Genomic DNA, 22486 nt, shown 5'->3' on the forward strand with positions numbered 1-22486 from the left:
TTGGTCGCTTTCTTATCCGGCGGAGACACTCGGCTGGAGTGGAGGGGATGCCTCCTTTCAAGGACATATCTGGAGAAGCACAAGTAACAATAAAGAAAAGCATTATTGTTAAGTACATTTACAGCATTGAAACACTACATTAAAATACACTGCTGGTAACACACCAGTCACTTTCCAGCTGACCCTTGACAAGCACACATGCTGGTGAACACTGGAAGCATGGTGAGTGTTCCCAGGGGTGGAGGACGTTGGGTGTGGGAGAAAAGCAATTGGCCAATTACAGTGATAAAATCAAGAAAGGTGTCTACACTGGCACTTTGGCGACAAAAATGTTGCGTAAAAACATTGCAATTCTCATCAAGGTGGCTCTATTACATCACTGAAACTGAGGAATTCCGTCATCAAAGTGGCTTTATAATGTTTACACCTCCACTATTTCATCACCAAATGCTGCCTTTTGGCAAAAAAAACTTGGCAGTGTAGACAAGGCCTAGGAAACAATAAGAGATAACCAGTATGCACTCATGTTTCCTGCTGGTGCCACCTAAGGTTTCCCACACCACGATGTGGAGGAACTATTGATGCAGGGAGCACCATAAAATATGGAATTGGCATTAGGAGGGTCAGTTGTTCATAATTCATTTATCTAAATAATGAAAATGTCATTTTTCCGTGTGTGAAGAGCGACCAATCTGCTTCACCCACGAGAACAGCCTCCAGTAGTGCATGTAATGTCTCATATTAACATTGTCTCTCCATCCAGGTGTTTGTCCTGCGACCATCACCTTAGACTCTGGGCACATACAGGAAGCCAGGGGAACATACGATACATGCAGGAAACACTGTTCTGCCTCAGTGTTGGACACCTTCTCCCCTTCACCATGTCAGAATCCAACTCAACCGACTTCACCAACCCCTCCACCTTCATCCTGCTGGGCATTCCTGGCCTGGAGGCAGCCCATGTCTGGATCTCCATCCCCTTCTGCGCAATCTATGCCATAGCCATCTTGGGGAACTTCACCATCCTGTTCATCGTAAAGACGGAGCCGAGCCTTCATGGGCCCATGTACTATTTCCTCTGCATGTTGTCTGTCACCGACCTGGTCCTGTCTACGTCCATCCTACCCAAAATGCTGAGCATCTTCTGGTTCAATTCCAGGGAGATTGATTTCAGTGCCTGCCTCACCCAGATGTACTTCATTCTTAGCTTCTCTGCGATGCAGTCTGGGGTCCTTGTGGCCATGGCTTTTGATCGCTATGTGGCCATCTGTGATCCCCTGAGACATTCCACCACCCTAACAAATCCGGTGGTGGCCAAAATTGGCCTGGCCTTGGTGCTGCGCGGCATCATGCTCATACTGCCACATCCTTTCCTGGCGAGGAGGTGGCCATATTGCAGAACCAACATCATTCCCCACACGTACTGTGAGCACATAGCTGTGGTGAAGCTGGCCTGTGCCGACATCAGCCTCAGTAGTTACTACAGCCTCGCTGTGGCATTCTTGGTGATCAGTCTGGATGTGTTTTTTATCGCCGTGTCCTATACCCTGATCATCAGGGCCATCTTCAGCCTCCCAACAAAGGACGCCCGTCTCAAGACTTTTGGGACCTGCGGCTCCCACCTCTGTGTCATCTTAGCCTCTTACATCCCACATCTCTTCTCTGCCCTCATGCAACGGTTTGGGCACAATGTGGCCCTGCATTTCCACGTTCTCATGGCCAACATGCATCTCCTGGTGCCCCCCATGCTAAACCCCATCATCTATGGGGCGAGGACCCAACAGATCCGGGATAAGCTGCTCCAGCTCTTTACTCATAAAGGGACCTAAAGCTTTCTCCTGGTGCTCTGGCTCTCAGACCAAGCTCCATGGAGAGCTGGCTGGTGACATGGTGCTGGGCCCCCTTCCCCGAATCACTGACTGGCCAGTCAAACAGACATTAAAGCCTTTCCTGACCTAACTGTACTGTGTCAGCGTGACAAACTGGGGAATCTGTTTATATACAACTCAGAGTTGCCACTGTTCTAATTGCTGGTAACTGTAAGCCTGAGGCCCTGCGCCTCTGCTCTGCCTCTTCCCCTCAAGGCCCTGCCTGTCACTCACTCCTCTCCTCCCCACCCCCATCACTCTCCGGTTCATCCCTCTGACACTCTGCACCCCAAAGCACCCCGTATTTACCATGCTGATGTAATTATGGTATGTTTTGTACAAAGTAGGCCCTGTGAGGTATCATTCTAAAAGTCTTAATCTGCTAAACATTGATATCCCCTTGGGTTGTATGTGAAGTTATGAAATCCTGCTATGTGTGAGTTACTCAAGTGTGATGTGAGGCTGGAAACACCCCAAACCAGCCTTTCAGGTATGTCAGAGGAGTAGCCAGACAGTGTTAATTGCTGTTGTCAACACTCATCCAGGGAAGAAACCACTAGCACAGGAACTCTGTGTAAGGAAGCCTCCTCGGAGGGAGTACGGAGACAATGGAGAATGTTTGGCCAATGGGGGAAGACCCCCCACGTCACATGCACAGACTTTCCAGCAAGCTGGAAGAAACTATAAAAGAGGGGGAGTGACATCATCACTTGTCTTCACTCCCCCAGACTCAGCACCTGCAAGAAGCTCTGGAAGACAAAGAACTTTCAATGGGGGAGATGCAGCCTGTGCCTCAAGACTCTGTAAGCCTGCTTGTATCATCAGTCAGGGTGAGCTATAGACAATTCTAATTCACAGCCCTCCGTGGAGAAAGAAGTGGTTCGGGACTATTTAGAAAAGCTGGACGAGCACAAGTCCACGGGGCCGGATGCGCTGCAACCGAAGGTGCTAAAGCAGTGGGCAGATGTGATTGCGGAGCCATTGGCCATTATCTTTGAAAACTCATGGCGATAGGGGGAGGTCCCAGATGACTGGAAAAAGGCGAATGTAGTGCCCATCTTTAAAAAAGGGAAGGAGGAGGATGTGGGGAACTACATAGCATATCAATAGGAGTATCGTCTACTATCCCCACAGATAATACAACTTCCAAACTCTTGGTTTCTAGGTGCACTTTAGCCAAAGGCACAAGGATTTTGTAACCACCAAATAAATAAATATCTAAAATAAAATCTCTGCCATCTGTCCTGTCAGTATGTCACCTTGTTGCACTATACTCCTCCTAACCATAGAAATTTCTGTCCCTGTATTTTCACACCCAAGGTGTTCCCTGCCATTAAGTGCTTCATATCTGTTGTGCAGAGGCTAATTTTACAAACCTAGTATGATACGTGTCAGACTTCTGACCAGGGCAAGATGGTAGAGCTCTGGAGTCCTAAATTGGGGGGAATTGGCTGGATCCTCTCTATTGTTGGTTCATGAGTGGCTGGAGAAACCATTCATGTAACTCAGCTGGGTGTGTCCCTGACTGTGAATCTCTGTGTGAATGCAGGACGTGGAGGGGTCTGCAACTTGTCACATAATCACATAACCCAGTCCGCCTCTCCCTCAATGTGGAGAGGACAATGCACCAGCCCCTCTTCTTGATCAGATTTCCCTTTGGCATTTCAAACAACACTCTGTTTTAGGTGAAAAACATAAAACCGATTTATTAACTAAAGAAGGATAGATTTTAAGTGATTATAACTAAGTGTAGAGATCAAAGTAAAATACCTAAGAAATAAAGTGAAATCGCAATCTGAGTTCTATAAACTAGACAAGGTTTGAATCAAGCAATATCTCACCCTGATGGTACAAACAGTTCATCAATCTTCCATACACGCGCCGGGATTTCTCCTTTCCAGCCTGGGACCACCTCCCCAGTCAAAATCTTTTCTCTCTAGATGTGTTTTGAGGTGTTGAGTTGTGGGGGGAGTGAGGCCCAGTGCTGATGTCACATCCCCTTTTATAGCTTCTGCCATGTGGACGGAACTTCATTGTCCCAAACGAAGCCCCCAGCACAGTTAATGGGAAAGTACAGGCACAAGATGGAGTCTGGTATCACATAAGCTGGTCACATTCCCTTGCGTGCTTCAGTGAGTCATAGCAGGGGCCATTACCCATATCCTGGCTAGAATGTTCTCAGGAAAGTCCATCAGGTGGGATAAGCTTCTTCCATGGCCCATTGTGCTTTTTGATGGGACATCAACATGAATATCCATTCACAAAGTGCTGGCTCGACTGGATGTAAACTACCTTGTAGACGTTACCACAGAAGCAAACACATTTGAAACACAGGTATATAGTCAATATTCATAACTTCAAACACAAAAATGAGACATGCATACAAATAGGATAATCATATTCATCAAACCATAGCTTTTCATTTGACACCCTACATGACATAGTTCCTACAAGATTTGTGGCAACTATATAACAGTGGTGAATATGGGGGTGCCAGGGTGTTGTTTTGGAGTACAGCCTGGAAGCTGATTGAACTGCTGTGCCCCCAAACCATTCAGCTGGTTTGGCCTCTCCCCCTGCTCTGCTGGTGACATAGAGCCAGCCCCTCTGGGCCCTGTTATCGCCCAACACGACAGCAGGTGGTGCCACCCCCAATTGAGTTATCTGAGTGCTTTACCTAAGCCATTCATGGACCAACAATGGAGGCACCAGAGAAGTTCCCAGCTCCCCAGCCCTCCGCCGGACTCTTTCCAATTTTTCCACATCCTTCTTGTAGTGTGGGGCCCAAAACTGGACACAGTACTCACCAATGCCGAATAGAGGGGAATGATCACGTCCCTCGATCTGCTGGCAATGCCCCTACTTATACAGCCCAAAATGCCGTTAGCTTTTTTGGCAACAAGGGCACACTGTTGACTCATATCCAGCTTCTCGTCCACTGTAACCCCTAGGTCCTTTTCTGCAGAACTGCTGCCTAGCCACTCAGTCACTCATCTGTAGCAGTGCATGCAATTCTTCCATCCTAAATGCAGGACTCTGCGCTTGTCCTTGTTGAACCTCATCAGATTTCTTTTGGCCCAATCCACTAATTTGTCTAGGTCCCTCTGTATCCTATCCCTACCCTCCAGCGTATCTACCTCTCCTCCCAGTTTAGTGTCATCTGCAAACTTGCTAAGGGTGCAGTCCACGCCATCCTCCAGATCATTCATGAAGATATTGAACAAAACCGACCCCAGGACCGACCCTTGGGGCACTCCGCTTGATACCAGCTGCCAACTAGACATAGAGCCATTGATCACTACCCACTGGGCCCGACAATCTAGCCAGATTTCTATCCACCTTATAGTCCATTCATCCAGCCCATACATCTTTAACTTGCCAGCAAGAATGCTGTGGGAGACCGAATCAAAAGCTTTGCTATAGTCAAGGAATAACACGTCCACTGCTTTCTCCTCATCCACAGAGCCAGTTATCTCCTCATAGAAGGCAACTAGGTTAGTCAGGAATGACTTGCCCTTAGTGAATCCATGCTGACTGTTCCTGATCACTTTCCTCTCCTCTAAGTGCTTCATAATTGATTCCTTGAGGACCCAAAAGCACCTCCTAAGTGATTTCTATGATTCTATCACTGGGCTCCCCTCTGGAACACATCTCCCTATACTCCCTAGCATTGCGTTTGTCCCTTGTTGGCAATGATTCCCTCCATGTAGCTCAGGCTGTTAAAGTGTCCGCCAGCAGCAAGAAGGAGCATTCTGCTGAGACCTCAAATGGAAAGGGGAAAGTACCAGGAACTGGTAAAGGAAAGAGAGTCTCCTCGATTCCCCTGCAGCAGTGGGAAACTGCATGCTTCCAGGGGTGGCGGTGGTTGAGACCAGCTCCTGCCCTTCAACTGAAGGCAGTGCTGCCTCAGGGAGAAAAATGTCCATGATGCTGCTAAACAAGGGACAAACGCAATGCTAGGGAGTATAGGGAGATGTATTCCAGAGGGGAGCCAGAGAAGTGTGATAGACACATAGAAACCACTGAGGAGGTGTTTGTGGGTTCCTTTAACACTGCAGCAGGAGGCAACACCACCTCAGGAAGGGTGGGGGGTGTGGAGCCTGCCACTGAGACAAGTGTCCAGACTGTTAGCTGTGAGCCATTCCCAGCTGATGAGAGGATAGTTCCCACTCTAGAGAGCATCGGGATATGTGTCCTAGAGGGGGACCCAGAGAGGGAAACTGGGGGAGGAATAGTGGGGGTATAGGAATGTCTCCTCACTGATCACAGTATGTATGATCAGTGGGGGTAGTACACGATAATGCTAATGCTATGCTAATTGGCAATGATTTCTTCTGTGTAGCTCAGGCTGTTAAAGTGTCTGCCTGCAGCAAGAAGGAGCGCTCTGCTCCTCAGAGGGAAAGGGGAAAGTCCCAGGAACTGGTGAAGGAAAGAGAGAGAGTCTCCGTAATTCCCCTGCAGCAGTGGGAAGCTGCATGCTTCCAGGAGTGGGGGTGGTTGAGACCAGCTCCTGCCCATCAGCTGAAGGCAGTGCTGCCTCAGGGAGAAAAATGTCCTGACATGTTGCTGCTAAACAAGGGACAAACCCAATGCTAGGGAGCAAAGGGAGATGTATTCCAGAGGGGAGCCAGAGAAGTGTGATAGACACATAGAAACCACTGAGGAGGTGTTTGTGGGTGCCTTTAACACTGCAGCAGCAGGCAACACCACCTCAGTCAGGGAGGGAGGTGTGGAGCCTGCCACTGAGACAACTGTCCAGGCTGTTAGCTGTGAGCCCTTCATGGCTGACGAGGGGATAGTTCCCACTCTAGAGAGCATAGGGGTATGTGTCCTAGAGGGGGGCCCAGAGGAGGAAACTGGGGGAGGAATAGTGAGAGTACAGGAATGTCTCCTCACTGATCATATGGGGGAGGATGCCCAGGACAGAATGGCTGGTTCAGCATTTGTGCTCCCAGGCACCCAACCTGTGGCTCAGACTTTGAGAGGGAACTGTGTAACTGACCTGCCAGAGGGGAACAGTCACACAACTGACCTCTCGGGGATATAGAGGGGGTGACGGAGGGAACTCCAATCCAGCTCCTGCTTTTTCAGGACTTTGTTCCTGACGTGCTTGTGAAAACTAACTCTGTGTCTTTCAGACAGGATGCAGGTCCAACTGAATCAATGGCTGTCTGTGGAAATGCTAATGACCCAACTGACAGAGGCGAGGAGAAAATTTTCTGGGTTGGGAAGACACAGAAAGCAGCTGTGAAAAGACACCCCTGTTAGCCCAGACAGCACAGTGTGAAAGGGAGCCCAGGTTGGTATGCCAGAGGGCTCAGCGGTACCCCCGTTCCAGGTTGCATCCTGGGCAAGTCTGTCACACCCACGTAATGAACAAGCCCTGCTACACCCTGAATACATTTCCTTCTTGTCATGCACTCAGTTACTAACAGAGAGACTGTGGTTACAGCAGGGAAATCAGGACTCCTGGGTTCTAACTGTCATTCTCTGTGTGACCTTCACCAAGTCACGTCTCCCTTTGCCTCATTTTACCTATCAGTATAATGGGTATATGTTCATAGTCACTTTCCTTTGGTAGATATTTTGAATATCCTTCAATGAAAGTTGCTACACAGTATGATGATAGTTACTGATGAGAATTACTAATCTCCCTGTGTGCCTGCAGAAAGTGTTCGTGTCTCCCCTCAGTCACCTTTCTCCAGATCTTTCTGTCTACTATCTACCCATTAATACTGGGCCTTTACAGAGTATCAGACCCTATGGAGGGCTGGGAATTATCCCTAGTTTTCTTACTAAGCAACAACTTTTAAAAATACACCAATACACAGAGCAGCCAATTCCTCTCTGACTCAGCGGAGAGCCCAAGAGTTCTCATCTCCCTTTGGGAAGGTCCCTTAATTACTGTTTACTCCTAAAGCTGGATAAAGAACACAGAAGCGCAGACATTGAAAGAGAGGCATTGGCTAGAGTGTCTCCGGTCTCCATCCTGTTTCCATTCAGTTGCAGCTTCTCCCCTAGAGGCAGAGCGACCCCCCCAGGATTACACACAGCTATATTATAAACGGTGCACACCCCTGTGTCGGCTCTCAGCGTGGGATGCTGCTGCAGATGCTGGGGTGAGAGAGGTGTGGGACACGGCTGCCTGCAGGGGATTCCCAGGGAAGACACGTCCATCTCAGAATTCACAGGTACCCATCTCTTGCTGAGGAGCTCACCTGCTCGACAAACCCAGTGCAACATGGGTGTGATGGGATAGAGAATAGGTCTGTGGTCCTTTCTGCTCTGTAGAGCCATTAAACATGCCGGGGCCCTTGCCACAGGGGATGTGTTTGCTCCAATATCACTAGCCAAAATGTCCCTCTTTGCTCCCCTTGGAGTAAGAACTGAGTAAAGACCTCAGGAGCCAGCTGGGTGTGAGTTAATGAACAGGGACTTTCACCTCCTCCTCTTGCATTTCGGGGCTCTGGCTGTTAATGGGGGGGGCTCTAACCTGACTTTCTGATGGAAAGCTTGGAGGTGCTAGGGCTCCTCACTGGAATAATTATATGAAATTTTTCAGTATGGGAAAGACATCTTTTCTCCTGGCTTCATTCCAGAAGTCGTCTGAACTGTTATGCCTGAAACTTTCAAAAAACAATTCAGCCAGAAGCAGACACCCAGTGTTGGAAATTTCAGTCCAAACAGTTAAAGTTTGGCAAACTTATAACCAACTGAAAATGAGGTCTCCTAATTGAAGGTGTCAGACAGCCTTAACTAGTCACCAGCACCATCTACAAGGGCCAATCCATTTGTGAATCCCATTCAGCTATGCTCTTTGCTCCAATCATGTCTGTGGCAAGGAGTTCCACTGGCCACATATGGATTATGGAAACAATTTTCTTTTCTCAGTGTTATATGTTCAGACATGCAATGTAATTGAATGTTCCCTTGTTCATGTGTTATAAATGCCTGATCTACTTTCTTTATCAATAGATTCATAGGGTTTAAGATCAGAAGGGACAATTAGATCATCCTGTCTGAACTCCTGTATAACACAAGCCATTAAATTTAACCCCGTTACCCCTGTATGTAGCTCCAAAACTTGTGTCTGACTAAGACCTGGTCTACACTAGGATTTTACATTATAGAATCATAGAGCCACAGGGTGAGAAGGGACCTGCAAGGGTCAGCTAGTTTAACCCCTGCCAAGATGCAGGGTTTGTGGTGTCTAAACCATCCAGGACAGATGACTCCAGCTACCTTTGGAAAACCTCCAGTGAAGGAGCTTCCACAACCTGCCTAGGTGACTGTTCCATTGTCCTCCTGTTCTTACAGTTGGGGAGTTTTTCCTGAGATTTCATCTAAATGTGCTCTGCTGTAGTGTGCCGTTATGAGTATAATATAATATCTCATTGAAAGGTGACACAGGGCCAGAAAAAGTTAATTGACTCACAGACTGACATGACCCATGGGCAAACTTTAAAGACTTGTTAGGAAGAAATGTAAATGAATAGAGTTTTGAAATGCAAGCCTGCATTGTTAGAGATAGAAGGGTAGATGTTTGTTCAGGTCTTGTGATGTAAGGAAACAAGTCTTGTCTATTACTATGGCTTTGATTCAAAGATAAAAAAAGGAGTATTAATATTTAGGAAGACACTTGAGTGAAATAGTATTATTGTCTATATGTCTCTTTGAAGGTTGAGGAACCTGCATCAGAACTATTTAATGGATAAATGACCCTGTGCTAATTGCCATGATGTTTGGGAGAAGGAAAGTTAAGCCTATTGTTTTCTCAGGCCAAAAGGCTGCTGGAAATGTATAAAAACCCTGGTAAAAGATCCTTCTTCATCTCAGATCTGCTTATGGTTTCAAGAAGGGGAAACCCTTAGCCATAAGAATTGAGATCCCCAATCACTGACTGAAGTCACCCTGAATATGAACATTGGACTATAACCTGTGGACTATTTCTAAAAGGACTTTTGGAAACTACAAACTCATCTCTGCCGTGTATCTGAACCTCCAGAATTGAATTCAAGTCTCTATCTATATTGATCTTTTAACTAACATTCTATCTCTTTTCTTTTTTAATACATTTTAGTTTAGTTAACAAGAATTGACTATAAGCATGTATTTTGGGTAAGATCTATGTTATAATTGGACTGGGTGTGTGATTGATCCTTTGGGATTGGAAGAAACTTTTGTTTTATATGATGAAATGTGATTTTCAGAATTTATGATCATATGTTTGACATTTGTATCTGGATGGAGGCCTGAGGCTGGGCACTTTAAGGGAACTGCATTGTTTGGATTTCTGAGTAACCAGTTAGGTAATACAAAGGCTGTTTTGGGCTAGCTTGGTAAATCTAAATATTGGAATATCCACCAGCGTTTGGGGTTTGTCTGCCCTGTTTTGTTTGCAGTTCACCCTAATTGAGTGATCTCAGCTGGCTCACATGGGCAGCATCGTTACATGTAGTTTAAACCCATTGCCTTTTGTTCTGCCCTCTGTCTCAAGAGATAACAAATTTTCTCCATCTTTTTTATGGCAGCCTTTCAAATACTTGAATACCGCTATAATGTCCCTCCTCCTTTTCCAAACTAAACATACCTAGTTCCTTCAGCCTTTGCTCGTATGGTTTTCATTCCATCCCTTGGATCATCTTTGTCGCTCACCTCTGGATCCTTTCCAGTTTCTCTACATCCTTTCCAGACAGCGGTGACCAAAACTGCACACAGCACTCCAGTTGAGACCAGCGCTGAGTAGAGTGGTACTATCACCTACCATGACTTACACGCTCTGCCTCTCTTAATGCAACCCAAAATTGCTTTTCCTTTTTTTCCAACATCAGAAGAATCCACACCCCTGAGAGCTGTCACTATATCAACATAACCCAAATGTAAACAGCATGAGGTCGATGAAACAATTCTTCCATTGACCTCGCTACCATCTCTTGGGGAGGTGAATTACCTACGCTGACGGGAGAATCCCTGTCATCCATGGAAGTAGTGTCTACACTTAAGTGCTTTGCAGTGCTGCTGCAGTGTTTTAAGTGTAGACAAGCCCTCAAGCAGATCTGCCACAAAAGCATCCAGTCTGGATCTGCAGACATGGGGAGTTGGCGAATCCACCACTTCCCTTTGCAGTGTATCCCACCGGTTAATCACCCTCAGTGCTAATCATTTGGCCCTTATTTCTGATTGGAATTTGTCAGGCTTCAGTTTACAGCCATTGGGTCTTCCTCTGCCTTTCTAAACTAGATTACAGAGCTCATTAGCACCCACGGTTTTCTCCCCATGGAAGTCTCTGCTTGATTATCTTTTTGATGAGATAAATAGATGAAGCTCTATACATCTCTCTCTCTGTCAGGCAGCTTCTCCAGTCTCCAATCATTTTTGTGGGTTTTTTCTGCACCCTCTCCAATTTTTCAACATCCTTTTTGAAATGTGGACACCAGAACTTGACGCAGTCGGTTTCATCAATGCCACATGCAGAGGTAAAATCCTTCCCCTGCTCCAATGCACGACTCCCCTGATTATGCATCCAAGGATCGCATTAGCCATTTTGGCCACAGCATCACACTGGGAGCTCACGATGAGTTGGTTGTCCACAATGACCCCTAAATCCTTTTCAGGGTCCCTGCGTTCCATAATACAGTGCCCGAGCCTGGGGGTCGGGCCTGCATTCCCTGTTCCGAGAGGACCACTTTCCATTTGACTGTATTAAAACATTTTGTTTGCATGGGCCCAGCTCAACAAATGCTCCAGATCAATCGGTATGCCTCCCTTGGCCACCTCATTGTAACCACTCTGCCAATCTTGGGGTAGTCCACAAATTTTACCTGCAATTATTTTCTATTTGCTTCCAGATCCTTGATGAAAAAATTGAATAGCATTTGGCCTGGAACTGATCCCTGCAGAACCCCACTAGAAACACCCCCATTCACTGACAATTGCCCATTGACAACAGCTTTCTGAGATCTGTCAGGTAGCCAGCTTTTCGTCCATTTAACATGTGTCCTACTGATATTGAAAAGTGTTCATTTTTTAACTGAATGTTTTCCCCTACTAAATCAAATGCCTCAGAGAAATCGAAGTCTATTGTATTTGCTTGGTTCCTTTGATCAACCAAAGGTGTACTCTCATGAAAGGATGAAATTGGATTTATTTGACAAGACCTGTTTTCCATAAACCATGCTGTTGACTGGCATTAATTATACTCCTAGACTTTCTTTTTAACTTATCCCAAATGCAGAACAAAAATATTTCTTGAACACATCTACCTTTTCTGCAACATTAACAAGTTTCCTTTCTCCCTCTAGGAATTGGCCTATACCTTTTCTAGGATTTCTTTTGTTCTTAATATACTTAAAAGACTCCTTTTTGTTATCCTTAGCCCTGCAAAGCATAGATTCCCCCCTGATGTCTGTAAAGTCCCATATCAATTTTCATAACTTCCAATTTGTATTGCTTGCTATCTATTTTCCGGTTTCCCTTTTGTTATACGTTGCTTTTTCCCCACTTAATTGCTGCCTTCACTTTACTACTGAACTGGGTTTTTAACCAAAGTTCTCCACTTCCTAGATTGTGAAATTGTGGCTTTTTAGCTCTCTAATAAACTCTTCTTAAAGAACTCCCATTTTTCATTCCCATTTTTCTGTCTACATTTTTCCTCCCAATCAGTTTTGCTGATATTTTGCCTCAATTTGGGGAATTAGCCCTTTTGAAGGGTATCTGTAGATAGATATTACTGGTTGGGAGCTGAGAGCTACTGACTGTAGAATCATAGACACCTAAGATGGAAAGGGACTGCAAGTGTCAGCTAGTCTAACCCCCTGCCAAGATGCAGGGTTTGTTGTGTCAAAACCATCCAGGACAGACAGCTCCAGCCTCCTTTGGAAAACCATTTTTTATTCCCATTTTTCTGTCTAAATTTTTTCTCCCAATCAGTTTTGCTGATAATTTGCCTCAGCTTTGGGAAATTAGCCCTTTTGAAGGGTATCTGTAGATCGCTATTACTGGTTGAGAGCTGGTCTCTGTTTGTCCATTTCAATGTAATCGGTTCCATACTTTTATTTTGTTCTCCTCTATCCTATGCCCCCTTATTTGTCTCTTCTCTAAACTAAACAGTCCCAGACTTTTCAGTCTGTCGCATACGCCAGACTCCCCCCTTCTCATAGCCTTTTCCCTGAGGTGTGTTCTAGTTGGGATGTTTCCCCCGGCACATGTCTTGGCAAAGGTTTTTTTCCCCTACTCTCAGATTTTCAGTAAGTAGGTGAATAGGAAACTCCCTGCAGCATGGCTCTGTAGCCTGGCTTTCATTGCATTAAGGCTATGTCTACACTGGCCGATTTTTTTCACTGAAAGTTTAGTCAATGACCAAAAAGCCTTTAAAGAAAACCGTTGTTGTACGTTCACGCTGTCTCTTTCGGCATAGCGCGTCCACACGTGGGGCGGTCACAGTGACAGTGAGAGCAATGCACTGTGGGTAGCTATCCCACTGTTCAGCTCTCCATCTTGTGTACACAGGTGTTGTGGGAAGGCAGAGCGGATTGCAGCACATTATGGCTCCGGGATCAATGTCCCATGATGCATTGCTCTCCACCCCAGCATTCCATGTTCTTCCATCTCCAGTTCATGGCATTTTTCAAAGTCCCTTGTTTTCTGCTCAGCCACCACCTCTGTCTGCAGGAACGGATCCCGCAGTGCCCTGCTAGCTGTCAGTAGCACATCACGAATGGCAGTGGAATCAATCTGGAAGTTGTGAAGGAAACGGGAGTCACAGTTGCCTGATGTGGTGTCTGACATGGAGAGCAGCAACGTTAGATTGCTTTTGGCATTCACAGAACAGCTGAGCATGGTGGAATGTCAGTTTTGGGCTCGGGAAACTAGCACTGAGTGGTGGAATCGCATCGTTATGCTGGTCTGGGTTGACGAGCAGTGGCTGCAGAACTTTTGGAATTGGAAAGCCACCTTCCTGTAATTGTGTACTGAGCTCACCCCAGCCCCATGGCGCAAGGACACCCAAATGAGAGCTGCGCTGTCAGTGGAGAAGTGCATGGCAATCACATTGTGGAAGCTGGTGACTCCAGGCTGCTACTGGTCGGTCGGAAATCAGTTTGGAGTTGGGAAGTCAACCGTTGGGTCTGCATTAACTGAAGGGCCATTAATCACATCCTGAACCGCAAGACCGTGACTCTTGGCAATGTGCGAGACATTGTAGATGGCTTTGCAGTAATGGGTTTCCCTATCTGCAGAGGGGCGATAGATAGCAGGCATATTCCAATTTTGGCACCGGACACCTTGCGATGGAATATATCAATTGGAAGGGTACTTCTCCACGGTGTTGCGGGCACTCGAGGATCACTGTGGGCGTTTCATTGCCATCCGTGCAGGGTGGTCCAGAAAAGTGCATGATGCATGAATCTTTACGAACACCAGCCTGTACAGAAAGCTGAAATCGGGGACTTTCTTTCCAGACCGGAACATCCCCACAGGGGATGTTGAAATGCTCATAGTAATCCTGGGAAACCTGGCATACCCCTCAATGCCAGGGCTCATGAAAACATAGAAGTGAAACCTGGATAGCAGTAAGGAGCATTTCAACAATAGGCTGAGTAGGAGCAGGATGACCGTAGAATGTGCATTTGGCAGATTAAAAGCGTGCTGGCGATTCCTTTCTGAAAGGTTAGACCTCAATGAGGAAAATATTCCCATGGTTGTAGCCATGTGTTCCACCTTGTATAATATTTGTGAAGGAAAGGGCGAAAAGTTTGCTCAGGGGTGCACTGCTCGGACAGAACACGTGGTTGCTGATTTTGAGCAGCCAGATACCAAGGCTATAAGAGGGAACAGTGGAGGGCAATTGGAATCAGGGAGCCTTGCGGCAACACTGTGAAAATGAGAACGAGTAATGTTTGTTGCTATGCATGGGATTGTAATACATAATGAAGTCCAGTTTTGGTAGGGTAGGAAGCAGTTGTGATTGTTCAGGCCCAGGGTTCAATGTAAGGAAATGGTAAATCTACCTGCTGCTTTGCTGTTGCTTTCTGCTATCATAACTTCACCAGAAACAAATAAAGAGTGCTTGTTATTCAAATAACTTTGCTTTTATTGCCAAAAAACCCACCACACCATGCACACACACACAGCTGAGCGTACGTCCAGCTTTCATTTGAAAAGGTGTCTGTGGAGGTGGAGTGAACGGTAAAGTGAGACGTCCCAGAAATCGGAAAGGAATGTGTGGGTGGAGTTTGGGGAGGACATGGCAAAGAGTTCTGAATGTGCTGAAGGGGAGGGCGGGCACCCATCTACTCAGTCTGGAGCATCAGGAGGGACTGCAGCATGTTGGTTTCTCACTAGAAAATTTTTATCAGCCTCTCCATTGCATCCCTAGTGTATGCCTCATTTTCTTTTCTTTCCTGCTTGTCGCTTTGCCTCCACTTCCTGCATTCCGTCTTGTCTGCATCAGAGTACTGCAGCACCTCCCAGAACATATCTTCCTTGCTCCGTCTTGGTCGCTTTCTTATCCGGCGGAGACACTCGGCTGGAGTGGAGGGGATGCCTCCTTTCAAGGACATATCTGGAGAAGCACAAGTAACAATAAAGAAAAGCATTATTGTTAAGTACATTTACAGCATTGAAACACTACATTAAAATACACTGCTGGTAACACACCAGTCACTTTCCAGCTGACCCTTGACAAGCACACATGCTGGTGAACACTGGAAGCATGGTGAGTGTTCCCAGGGGTGGAGGACGTTGGGTGTGGGAGAAAAGCAATTGGCCAATTACAGTGATAAAATCAAGAAAGGTGTCTACACTGGCACTTTGGCGACAAAAATGTTGCGTAAAAACATTGCAATTCTCATCAAGGTGGCTCTATTACATCACTGAAACTGAGGAATTCCGTCATCAAAGTGGCTTTATAATGTTTACACCTCCACTATTTCATCACCAAATGCTGCCTTTTGGCAAAAAAACTTGGCAGTGTAGACAAGGCCTAGGAAACAATAAGAGATAACCAGTATGCACTCGTGTTTCCTGCTGGTGCCACCTAAGGTTTCCTACACCACGATGTGCAGGAACTATTGATGCAGGGAGCACCATAAAATATGGAATTGGCATTAGGAGGGTCAGTTGTTCATAATTCATTTATCTAAATAATGAAAATGTCATTTTTCCGTGTGTGAAGAGCGACCAATCTGCTTCACCCACGAGAACAGCCTCCAGTAGTGCATGTAATGTCTCATATTAACATTGTCTCTCCATCCAGGTGTTTGTCCTGCGACCATCACCTTAGACTCTGGGCACATACAGGAAGTCAGGGGAACATACGATACATGCAGGAAACACTGTTCTGCCTCAGTGTTGGACACCTTCTCCCCTTCACCATGTCAAAATCCAACTCAACCGACTTCACCAACCCCTCCACCTTCATCCTGCTGGGCATTCCTGGCCTGGAGGCAGCCCATGTCTGGATCTCCATCCCCTTCTGCGCAATCTATGCCATAGCCATCTTGGGGAACTTCACCATCCTGTTCATCGTAAAGACGGAGCCGAGCCTTCATGGGCCCATGTACTATTTCCTCTGCATGTTGTGTGTCACCGACCTGGTCCTGTCTACGTCCATCCTACCCAAAATGCTGAGCATCTTCTGGTTCAATTCCAGGGAGATCAATTTCAGTGCCTGCCTCACCCAGATGTACTTCATTCTTAGCTTCTCTGTGATGCAGTCTGGGGTCCTTGTGGCTATGGCTTTTGATCGCTATGTGGCCATCTGTGATCCCCTGAGACATTCCACCACCCTAACAAATCCGGTGGTGGCCAAAATTGGCCTGGCCTTGGTGCTGCGCGGCATCATGCTCATACTGCCACATCCTTTCCTGGCGAGGAGGTGGCCATATTGCAGAACCAACATCATTCCAAACACATACTGTGAGCACATAGCTGTGGTGAAGCTGGCCTGTGCCGACATCAGCCTCAGTAGTTACTACAGCCTCTCTGTGGCATTCTTGGTGATCAGTCTGGATGTGTTTTTTATCGCCGTGTCCTATACCCTGATCATCAGGGCCATCTTCAGCCTCCCAACAAAGGACGCCCGTCTCAAGACTTTTGGGACCTGCGGCTCCCACCTCTGTGTCATCTTAGCCTTTTACATCCCACATCTCTTCGCCACCCTCACACAACGGTTTGGGCACAATGTGGCCCTGCATTTGCACGTTCTCATGGCAAACATGTACCTCCTGGTGCCTCCCATGTTAAACCCCATCATCTATGGGGCGAAGACCCAACAGATCTGGGATAGGCTGCTCCAGCTCTTTACTCATAAAGGGACCTAAAGTTTTCTCCTGGTGCTCTGGCTCTCAGACCGAGCTCTATGCAGAGCTGGCTGGTGACATGGTGCTGGGCCCTCATCCCTCAATCACTGACTGGCCAGTCAAAGAGACTTTAAACCCTTTCCTGACCTTACTGTGCTGTGTCAGGGTGACAAACTGGGGAATCTGTCTATATACAACTCATAGGGTTGCCACTATTCTAATTGCTGGTAACTGTAAGCCTGAGGCCCCGCCTCTCTGCCCTGCCTCTTCCCCCAGGTTCCGCAACTGCTCTGCCTCTTCCCCTCAAAGCCCCGCCCCTCACTCGCTCCTCTCCTCCCCACCCCATCACTCTCTGGATCATCCCTGTGGCACTCTGCCCTCCAAAGCACCCCATATTTACCCTGGTGATGTAATTAATGGTATGTTTTGTACAAACTAGGCCCTGTGACGTATCATTCTAAAAGTCTTAATCTGCTAAACGTTGTTATCTATGTGAAGCTATGAAATCTTGCTCTGTGTGTGTTACAAAGTGCGATGTGAGGCTGGAAACACCCAAAACCAGCCTTTCAGGTATGTCAAAGGAGTAGCCAGACAGTGTTAATTGCTGTTGTCAACACCCATCCAGGGAAGAATCCAGTGACACAGGAACTCTGTATAAGAAAACCTACTTGGAGGGAGTATGGAGACAATGGAGAATATTTGGCCAATGAGGGAAGCCTACCCACATCACATACACAGACTTTCCAGCAAGCTGGAAGAAACTATAAAAGATGGGGAGTGACATCATCACTTGTCTTCACTCCCCCACAACTCAGCACCTGCAAGAAGCTCTTGAAGACCAAGGACTTTGAACGGGGGAGGGAACCGAGGCTGCAAAGCAGATGCAGCCTGTGCCTCAAGACTCTGTAAGCCTGCTTGTAACACAGTCAGGGTGAGCTATTGCTAATTCAAATCCTATCTAGTGTGTACAAGTCTTAGACTGCAAATTTGTTTGATTTCCTAGGTAACCTGTTTTGATCAGTTGTTGTATCTTATAATCACTTAACATCTATCCTTCTGTAGTTAATAAACCTCGTATTATCTTAACCAGTGTGTTTTTCAGTGAAGTGTTTGGGAATCTTAGCTCTGTTAACAAAGGATGGTGAATATCTTCCCTCCATCGAGGGGGGAGAGGACTATTTAACGAGTTTACGCTGTACAGATCGCTGGGCAGTGCAAGATGGTCTAAATCTGGGTTTACGCTCCAGTAGGGGTGCAAGGCTGGCGAGCTGGGAAATTGGCTGATGCCTCCATTGTTGGTCCATGAGTGGCTTAGGTAAAGTACTCAGGTAACTTAGTTGGGTGTGTGGCGCCACGTGCTGTCGTGTTGGGTGATAACAGGGCCCAGAGGGGCTGGCTGTGTGGCACCAGCAGAGCAGGGGGAGAGGCCAACCCAGCTGAATGGTTTGGGGGCACAGCGGTTCCAACAGCTTCCAGGCTTCACCCCGGGGGTACATCCCGTCACAATCTCCACCTCCCCACCCTGCTGGGCTCCCTCTGCTCTGGGGCTGGGACAGGAGCTGCTGCAGCCTGACAAGGAGCCTGCCTGTGGGTAGGAGGCAGGCCCAGTTAACGACTCAATGCCTCCCTCCACCCTGAAGTAATCGGACATCATTATATGTAGAGATATGAATAGAAAGCTTAAGTCAGTTTCAAGGTAGAGATGGTGACCTTTAGAGTTGCAAAGAGTTATTTCAGAATTAATCCTTAGGTTGCAGTCCAATGTCCAATATCAGGGTGATCCAGAATGGAACTGGAGACCTCAGACTTGAGACTTGTGCTTCCCCCGATGAACCTTAATCAGATTTGAGATGACAGGATCAGGACCCAAGTGTTCTTTCATAGACCACTGGCAGGCTATGATAATGAAGAATAATTGCTTTGAAGTAGAATTACCTATTTCCTATATATACACAGTGTGACAGACCCAGACCAGTGGGGTACAGGAGTCTGGTAGAGGACAAATATACTGGCCACTGGATGAGTAGTTTTCTGTTCCCTCAGTGACCAGAGCAGGGGCTGCACTAGAGTAATCAGGAACCTGCTAGAACCAGTTAAGGCAGGCAGGCTAATTAGGACACCTGGAGCCAATTAAGAAAGAAGCTTCTAGAATCAATTAAGGCAGGCTAATCAGGGCATCTGGGTTTTAAAAGGAGCTCACTTCAGTTTGTGGTGCGAGTGTGAGGATCTGGGAGCAAGAGATGCAAGGAGCTGAGAGTGAGAGGGTGTGCTGCTGGAGGCCTGAGGAGCACAAGCGTTATCAGACACCAGGAGGAAGGTCCTGTGGTGAAAATAAGGAAGGTGTTTAGAGGAGGCCATGGGGAAGTAGCCCAGGGAGTTGTAGCTGTCATGCAGCTGTTACAGGAGGCACTATAGACAGCTGCAGTCCACAGGGCCCTGAGCTGGAACCCGGAGTAGAGGGCGGGCCCGGGTTCCCCCCAAACCTCCCAATTGACCTGGACTGTGGGGTCTTCCAGAGGGGAAGGTCTCTGGGCTGTTCCCCAACCCACATGCTGAATCTCTGAGGCAAGAAAATCCACCAATAAGCGCAGGACCCACCAAGATAGAGGAGGAACTTTGTCACACTGGTGTCAGGAGTTGGATCTTGGGGTGCACAGCATGGCGGAAGAAGGAGGGTGATTAAAAACAACAACAACAACAACAACAAAACAAAAAAAAGGGAGAGGGTTTATTTTTTTTTCACCACAATGGATGACGTAGTGCGGGCACTGATACAAGCTACGGTGGCCCAGCAGGAAGCTACCCGTGTCCAGGCAGCCACCCAACAGGAGGCAGTGCGGCTGCATCAAGAGACTAATTGCCTGCTGATGGACCAGGCTGCTCAAGACCGAGCTATGTTGCGGGAACTGGAAAACCAGGTAAAGTCCCTTACAGCGCTGAATCGCGGCCATGATGGAACGCGGCTCATACGGGCCAGCCATTGGCTGCAGAAAATGACATGGGAGGATGATGTAGAGGCATACCTTCTGGCCTTTGAGAGGACAGCCCTACGAGAGGCCTGGCCTCGAGATCAGTGGGCTGGCATCCTTGCCCCATTCCTGTTTGGGGAGGCCCAGAAGGCCTATCATGATCTGCCTGAAGAGACTGCGGCAGACTACCCCCAGCTGAAAGCAGAGATCCTGGCCAGATCTGGGGTAATGACAGCGGTGCGGGCCCAGCAGTATCACGGTTGGAGGTACCAGGAAGACAAAACCCCGCGGTCCCAATTGTATGACCTCATCCGTCTCGCATGAAAGTGGTTGCAAACAGAGTCCTGGAGTCCAGAAGAGATACTAGCGGTTCTGGTCATCGACCGATACATGAGGGGACTACCACCAGACCTTCGTGCCTGGGTAAGCCAGAAACAACTCTCCACCTATGACGAGGTTGTCGCCCTGGTAGAGAGGCGAAGGACAGCGAGGGAGCTGACCCGACCAGTTAAGGAAGAGGCACCCCGGGTTAAACTAGCAGCACCAAGCCCTATAGTTCAGGTGACTGGGCCACCAGGAGGGCCCAGATGGAAAAAGAGAGAGGCTGAAGGCCCATCAGAGGCCACAAAGAGTCGGAGCACTGAGGGAGAAGAGGATCGTGATGTTAGACTGCCCAAACCAAGAGACCGGGGAACGCCTAGGGCTCCATACAGATGTTATGCCTGCGGGGAGTGGGGACACATAGCTGCACAGTGTCCCAATGCTGAGGAGCCTATGCAGTGTAACCTGGGGAACTGGGCAGATCCATGCTCCCTAATCCACCTTGTGGGGTCTCACTAACCCCACATATGTATACCAGACCAGTGAAACTAAATGGGGTAGGGACCACAGCACTGGTTGATTCGGGGAGTGCTATCACGCTTATCTCAGGGAAGCTCGTGAAGCCTAGTCAACTGCTGCAGGCTAAACATACGGGGATAACATGTGTCCATGGGACAGTTAGTTACTACCCCACCATCCCATCAAAAATTGAGATCCATTTTTAATGGACATATCCCATCTCCTAGAACTGGAAGGGACCTTGAAAGGTCATTGAGTCCAGACCTTCCCAACACTGCAGCAGGAGGCAACACCACCTCAGGAAGGGTGGGGGGTGTGGAGCCTGCCACTGAGACAAGTGTCCAGACTGTTAGCTGTGAGCCATTCCCAGCTGATGAGAGGATAGTTCCCACTCTAGAGAGCATCGGGGTATGTGTCCTAGAGGGGGACCCAGAGAGGGAAACTGGGGGAGGAATAGTGGGGGTATAGGAATGTCTCCTCACTGATCACATGGGGGAGGATGCCCAGGACAGAATTGAAGATTCAGCATTTGTGCTCCCAGGCACCCAACCTGTGGCTCAGGCTTCGAGAGGGAACTGTGTAAATGACCTGCCAGAGGGGAGCAGTCACACAACTGACCTCTCGGGGATAGAGATGGGGTGACGGAGGGTACCCCAATCCAGCTCCCGATTATTGAGGACTTTGTTCCTGACACGCTTGTAAAAACTAACTCTGTCTCTTTCAGACAGGATGCAGGTCCAACTGAATCAATGGTTGTCTGTGGAAATGCTAATGAGCTAACTGACAGAGGGGAGGAGGAAATTCCCTGGGTTGGGAAGACATAGAAAGCAGATGTGAAAAGACACAGCTCTTGGCCCACAGAACACAAATCACAAACCTCTAGGAGAGGGGAGGGGAAGATCCCAGTGCTGGGAGTGGGGATCACAAGGAAAGTCCAAGGAGGGGTGGATTATTTCCAAGGGCATAACCCTGGGGTTGTGAAACATGTAAAGCCCACTTACATCCTTACGTCATCAGACCTCGGCATACCAAGACCCCAAAGATCGCCTTAGACTGAGATCCCTACTGAAGGGGTATGATGTTATTGACATTAACTGTGACCATACAGATCATCGTTGCAACCAAGGTCCTATAGTGGTACCAAATTTTGTACAAAGAAGGTCGAGTCAGGTGTCTATGAAAAGGTTGTAATTTGCTGGTTATGATTATGCTGTCTGTATGTGTGTATCATTTTTGTAGTTGCATATATGAATATTGGCTATTCTGAGTAAGTGAGCAATGAAGACACACTTAACTGACAATTGACCTTGGGAGACTCCAATCCACATCTGAGGAGCCTTTCTGGGAACGTTCAAGATAGCATGCGAGAAATGGCTGCCGCCTGCAAACTGAGTCATGCATAGACATGTGACTTGCCCATGTGACTCCAAACTCCATCTTGCTGCTGTGATTTTCCACATGGCAGAGGATATAAAAGGCCCTGGAATCCCCTCCACTTTGTCTTCAATCC

At 47.5% G+C, this 22486-nt stretch overlaps 2 protein-coding genes across 2 annotated transcripts; both read left to right on the forward strand.

Annotated features, from left to right (window-relative positions):
• Positions 1-830: 830 nt before the first annotated feature.
• Positions 831-1829, forward strand: LOC135888266 (olfactory receptor 52K1-like). The gene has a single exon (XM_065416077.1). The coding sequence runs from the start codon at positions 831-833 to the stop codon at positions 1827-1829; it is 999 nt and encodes a 332-aa protein (XP_065272149.1).
• Positions 1830-16189: 14360 nt separating this feature from the next.
• On the forward strand, positions 16190-17188 carry LOC135895254 (olfactory receptor 52K2-like). The gene has a single exon (XM_065423329.1). The coding sequence runs from the start codon at positions 16190-16192 to the stop codon at positions 17186-17188; it is 999 nt and encodes a 332-aa protein (XP_065279401.1).
• The last annotated feature ends 5298 nt before the right edge of the window (positions 17189-22486 follow it).

The sequence above is a fragment of the Emys orbicularis genome, chromosome 1 (genome assembly GCF_028017835.1).
Source record: "Emys orbicularis isolate rEmyOrb1 chromosome 1, rEmyOrb1.hap1, whole genome shotgun sequence".
Classification (NCBI taxonomy): domain Eukaryota; kingdom Metazoa; phylum Chordata; order Testudines; family Emydidae; genus Emys; species Emys orbicularis.